We start from the raw sequence: 6,283 nt of genomic DNA on the forward strand, positions 1-6,283 counted from the left end.
AATGAAAAAACCAAACTGTATTTTCCCCTGTCTCTGTGTTGTCTTTGAGGGAGAGACCTGCACTGCAGGAAATATTTAAGCTATGTATTTGAAAAAAACTTTGATTTGATCTTAGAAATTAAGGTTGGGTGGGTTTTTTAATTAAAACCACAAAACCAGACTTTGCCAATTAATTTAAAACAGATCAAGACCCCTAGCATTGTGAGAAGATTTTCTTAATGACTTCACTTGCCAGAAACAGTAGGAGTTGCTGCACCTCTTGTTTGACTTCTGCTTGTCATCCCCCTCTCACCAGCCAATAGTGAAGCCAATCAATGTGTGTTTAGATTAATTATATTGTGGAGCATGTTCTGTGGGAGTAGATACTGACACTGGAGAGTACTTTGACCAAAAGAGGCATGAAAGCCCAGTACTGGCATGATTTGGTGTTTGTTTTGTTGGTGGGGTTTTTTTTTTCCCCCAGACTGCCTGCCTTGTAATTTGCTTTTTGCTCAATGCAAATGCTGTAGCTCTGACTTTTCAGGTCAATCTGATCAATTTTACTGTAATCTGATTCTTTAGAATTAACTTATCTCAAGCTTTCATGGAATGCATCTCCTTCCAGCACAGAAATGTGCTGAGAATAGCAGTAGGATGAATGAGTGGTTGAAATTTTTTAAAATCTGCTATACAGTTGGAAGCAACAGAAGGAACACTTCATGAAGCTTACTATATAAACTTTTTTAAGCACTATTGTATTTCAATGCATAGGTCTTCCAATTAATTACTTCAAACCAGGTAGATACCTAGAATTTTACCATCTTAAGCAAATTTTGCTAGTTATGACTTCAGGAAATGGTCTATAAAGTGTTCTTAATTAGCAAAGTGGGATTGATTTCAGATGGGGTAAAAGGGGTGGAAAGAAACCATGAAATAGAAGGCATTTTATGAAGTTATTTTAGCTGGTTCTTACTTGCTTAAAAAGCAAAACAAGGCCAAACTTTCGAGTTGTTTGGTATGTTGTTTATGTGATCTTGATCTGGAAGGTGCTGCAAGCAATTACAGACTAATTACATCACCATCTCAATATTGCTGAAGAGTGAGCACATGTTTCAAGCAGCTTCTCTTTGCATGGAAAAGCATGAGGGACTTCATTCCCATGATCCATTTCTGATTTGGCAGCAGGTAATTACATTAAAAAAAAAAAATCCAGAAAAAGTTTTTAGAGTATTGGGGTTATCTCCTGCCTTGAGAAGCCGAAACATTCAGGTGTGGATAGGAGGAAATGAGGAGTAAGCTGCTGTGACACCATTATTCATGGAGTAGGTCCTTAAAAAGGATGGTGCAAAGCTGGTGATGTGATGGCAATGACACCACCTGACTGCGATCTCAAGTATTTGTGGCAGTGTGCTGAAGCTGTGAACAGGTTTTTCTAGGCTGAAATTAATTTTGTGAGCAACTGCTTTACCATGGTTATTAAAACTACCCACTCGAAAGAAAAACTCAGGAATAATCAAGTATGTGTCATTCTCCAGTTCTGGAGATCTGAAAAATACATTTTCCTCAGATACAGTCTTGAATTTTGATGTTAGTACGTGTGCAAGGCAAAGGATGAAGTTGTCAATCCACACATCCTTTATAGAATAAATGGTGTTGAAAACCCACCATGACATTATGTTGACAAGTCCCCTTGCCTCACCATGACTGCGCGCTGCTTCTGTCTCCTCCCTTGGACAGTTCAGCTAAGTATTAAACAACTGATGATGTATTGTGACATGCTGTCACAATACTAACGCAAGGGGAGGGCAGCAACGAGGTCTGGGCTGCAGTGTTTTTCAAAACCCTGCTCTCTTTACTATTGGGAGAAAGGGAGAGGGCTTTTCCCTGCTTGGAAAGGCCATGTTTTTGCACTGTACTGCAGAGTCCAGCTCTACTGGCTGGTGTGTGAATGGTTCAGTGTTTTGGCGGGGCTTTGGCTTGGCCCTTAGCCCATCCTGCTGTCCTTCTGCTTTGTTGGTGTACTGGGACATCTTCCAGAGCTAGGTCAGTGGTAATCCCGCTGGTGTGAGACTGGAAACAACCCCCCTGCACAGTGACAGTGGCTTTTTTTCCCTGCCACTTTCAGCGGGGATGTTTTGCATGCTATTGATTTTATGACTGTAACAGTACAGAAGATACCTGATTCTTTGTGATGGGTTGTGGAGCAAAGCCGTGTGTCATTCATCATGGGTCACTTCAAGGAAACGTTTGCCTTGTGTTGTTAGCTTCTTAATTGTTCTTCTGTGTCTTTTTCAAACTGAAGCATTCTTTAAGCAGTCGCTTCATGGTGTGAAGAACAAGATCATTGGTGTTACCACGGTATGCCTCCTTCATGGTGGGCCCAGGCGTTGGGCTTGGTTTGGAGTACATCGTGGGTGGAAGTTTAAGGGGGTAGAGGGTTGAAAAGTATCCTGTAAATCTTCACTGTGTAACTTAGTGTTCCTGTTCTCTTCCCTAACAGTTCTCTTACTGCTGGATTGGTATCTCTTTATCTTTTTCTTCTGATCTTTCCATGTCTACTTGTTTGTGCACAGTTATGTGGAGGCAGCTGTGTGTATGGAAAGGAAGAGGTGGGCTGTGCCTTGACACAGAGGCCCAGAGGAGGGAACTGAGGCTACGGCAACAGCTTTCTTAGGCAGGACGCAGCTGTTTTTCATCCTTCTGATCCCTTACTGGTAGATTAGGAGTGCCTCCAAGCAGATGACTTTTGTTGTCTAACTCATCAATAAGTTAGAGAACTCTTATGGTTTTGTTGAACATTCTTGGTAGTCCCCCGCTTTCTTTTTCCATACAGTCATTGCCTTCTGAGGGTATTCATCGCGGTACACAAACAGATTGCGCAGATGCCGTACGTGTCAAGGTTGGAGGATCAGGGATTAAAAACGTGATTCTCTTACTTTGTAGTAATTTGTACCCTAGTTTGAGCTTTTTAAAAAAACTGCTGTTCAAATGACTTGTTTTGGTTAGTGTTGCAGGTCTCTTGAGGTGCAGTAGCACAGACCATCGTGTGCCTTAATCTTGTGTTCGGCTGAGTTTAGGATGAGCCAAAGGCTTCCTCTTTTGTGGAAGAGAGGGGAATAAAATCTCCATGGCCTGAGGTTATAAGGCTCGTGCAGTGACCACATTATTCCAGGGAGCTGTGCAGTGTGTGTGGAAGTGAGGGGATCGCCTGCATGTGTAACTTTTCCTTTTTTCCATATCTTCCTGAAAACTCCCTCTGTACTTTCACTCCCTGAGAACCACCCCTTTTCTATGTCCATGTAATGTGATATATGCTCTTCTGACTTGTAAAAATGTCCAGAGAAGCTGTAAAGGGACAGCTGTTGCTCACTGGAATATAAAGGAATAATCAGTAACTGTGACAATGGCAGCAAACTGAGCAACTTGATGGTTGTCACTGAACCGTTTACTCAGTCATGGTTTTGGTTTGCTTCTGTGCTTGATGTGCCACAAACGCGAAGCTGAGAGCAATCCTGTCCTGCTCTCCTTCGTTCAACAGTTCTTCCAGGGAGCTGCAACGACAAGGCAGTAGTAACTGGCTGAAGGAAGTGCATAACCTTCTAACTTGCTGCATGCCTGTTGCTCTCTATGCACTTCTCTTTGGAAATGAGGAGGGGTGTAATCATCGCCAGAGTCTGTGTTGCTTTTGTAATGTATTTTTTTATTCCTTTTTGCTAGCTGGCTTGCCTTTTGCAATTCTCAATTCAAGACGTATCCCCTTCCAGAGAGGAGTTTTCTGTAGTGATGAATCCATCCGGTATCCATACAAAGAGGACACCATTTCTTATAAGTTGTTAGCAGGAATAATTGTTCCTTTCAGTCTAATTGTTGTAAGTTAACTTTTCTTCATTGCATTTGATTTCAGTGGGGGTGGGGAAGTGGGAGGAGGGGCAAAGTGTTAATACAGACTTCTAAACCTGTATTCTGTAAGATTTCTCAACTTCAATGTCCTTAGATCAGGAGCTAAAGCAGTAGAAATGGTGTTCTGGCAAGAATAACTAAAAGGTCTTCTTGAACTGAGATCAAACAACTAGAATTACAGAACAGAAAAACAATATCTCAGAACTATGGTGGCTTAATTCTACGGTCTGAGGGAGAAAAACCGGATCAATGAGTTGTAGAGATTGCCCCTGCAACTGCCAGCTTAGGATCTCCCTCTGCCTACAGGTCCTAGCTCAGTTGAGCTGGCTCAAGCATATAGTGGCTGTACCCTTCAGGCTTAGTTACATGCTGTCAGCTGACCTAATAGCTTACCATGGACAAAAGGTGAGGTCCCACTATGAACCTCTCTTCTGCCACTTCTGGTGGCTTGTCTGAACCAGGGTAAGCTGGTGAAATTCTTCTAACCTGTCAGAAAACAGCAGCTTTCTTTGAGCTAGGTTGAGTGAAGTGGCTCCTGGAAGAACACTGTATCAGTTCTGGGGCATATCCGTAGGCATGGGCAGAGGGGAGAGCTGAACCTCATCAGTTAACCGATTTGTGTCCCAAATTTCATGGAAATGCACTTTGGTTCCAACAGTAGCCCTTCATTCTACAAGGCCTTCAAGATCCCTTAGAGCTTCAGGCTTCGCTCATTGCTCTGTGTTGGGTGACATCCAAGCTCATCAGAGCTGCACTTTTTCAGAGTTAAAACTCTTCTTTACCAAAAAAGATTTTTAGGTTCGTATATATATTTATCCAAGTATACATTAGGAATCAAAGCTGGAAAAGGAGGAGCTAAATGTAAACTTCAGTATTGGCTAGCTGTTTCTCTGGGTTAATGGGTTAAAATCAGGAGGGATATTATGGCAATCTAACCTTCCCACGGAAGGACAGTGTGGATTTTTATGTAGGCTCCAACATAAAGGTCAACTTGTAGCTTATGTATATGCTCTTGGGTGGAATTTTAAAACTAGAAATGTGGGGCTGAGAATCAAAAGTGTGACTTGCCTAGTTTTCATTTTCTTGAAAAAAAAACTGCTTCAAAAACTTGCAGAAATACTTCCGGAGCAGTTAAAACTTTTTGTTCTGTCAGTTCTGTTAACTGGCAAGTGGTTTATTGTAAAGGATCCTACCTTTTAAGATAGGCCTGCGTTTTTTCACCCCATTGCTGCTGCTAGTAGTCAGTATTGCCGAAGAGCAGCAACACTTGGTACAGCTAAATTCCACCTAGCTTGTTACCTCATTTCTAGCAGCAGTTAAAACAGATGAGTCAGGAAGAACAGGGCAAACAAAGATTGATGTTTTGTCCTCAGTACTTTGCTACTAGCCGTTTGCAGCTCAGGGACTTCCTGACAGGAAGGGCTTCACTGAATATAGTAATTTTTAATGGATGTTTTTCCTTTGAATTTATCCAACCTCCACATGAGCCTGCATGAACATGTAGCTAACAGAGTTGTTACCTCTGTAACACCAGGGACCATCTTTTAGTTGTGAAATCAGGCTTTTCTGTCAAGATTGCTTTAAAGTCAGATGGTAAAAGCAAAGTTGGCATGCTTTATACTCAGTGCTCAGTCAGATTATTGAAGATGAATATTCATGATGTCCTGTGCCCAGTGAAGTACCTGCGTTGACATCACTTTTTTTTTGTCGTTACAACTGGGATGTGACTTTCTAGCAGATTTTGCAGCAGTGTTCTTTAAAAGGTTTTCATTATTTACCAGTCAATGTCACAGCTGTGGTATGTCTGCTCAACTATCTTCAATAAGGAGTTACTCTTTGGGACAGGTGGATTCTGTGTAAGATCTTACCAGCATCTACTTCACTAGAAAGCTTGCTCAGCTTTAGTCCATGTTCTGGTATTTCCCTGCTTCAGTCCATGTTTTGGTATGGTGCAGAGTGTAAAATTTCAGTGTCACGCATCTGATGGGACTGTCTATTTGCCTTAATGTGCAAAGCCACTGACAGCTACTTTGTCTGCCCAGGTGTCAGTGTCTGGTAACAGCTTCATTCACCGAAGCTCTGCTTTGCTGGGATTCTGGACTTGTCACTCAAGTGACAGACAGAGCCATCATTTATCCTTACAGGATTTTTAAGTATCATTTTACATATAGGCATACAGTGCCCTACCCAACTGATCATCTGTATGAATCAAGCATTTCAATACAAAGCTGAACTATTAGCCAACCTGTCTGGGGTGAATCTTTGTGTTTTTTTTTTTAAGAAAAACTTGCTTTCCTCAAAGGTAAAGTTGCAGAAAAAGCAAATTAAGTCTGCTTTTCTGTCAATACTTCATGCATATACCTTGGACATGCAGGGTGAAAAATCCTTGGAAAGACCTCAGTAG

The 6,283-nt window shown here is 41.7% G+C and overlaps 1 protein-coding gene across 1 annotated transcript in view; it reads left to right on the forward strand.

The window, feature by feature from the left end:
• Nucleotides 1–2,861: 2,861 nt before the first annotated feature.
• Nucleotides 2,862–6,283, forward strand: part of LOC104509046 (lipid phosphate phosphohydrolase 1-like) — a gene marked incomplete at its 3' end in the record, with an annotated part of 4,259 nt that continues 837 nt past the window's right edge. The window contains exons 1-2 of the mRNA XM_010150855.1: nt 2,862–2,866; nt 3,518–3,848. Coding sequence (XP_010149157.1) covers nt 2,862–2,866; nt 3,518–3,848 — 336 coding nt within the window. The remainder of the gene's footprint in view (nt 2,867–3,517; nt 3,849–6,283) is intronic.

This window comes from Eurypyga helias, unplaced genomic scaffold (genome assembly GCF_000690775.1).
Source record: "Eurypyga helias isolate BGI_N326 unplaced genomic scaffold, ASM69077v1 scaffold51344, whole genome shotgun sequence".
Lineage (NCBI taxonomy): Eukaryota > Metazoa > Chordata > Aves > Eurypygiformes > Eurypygidae > Eurypyga > Eurypyga helias.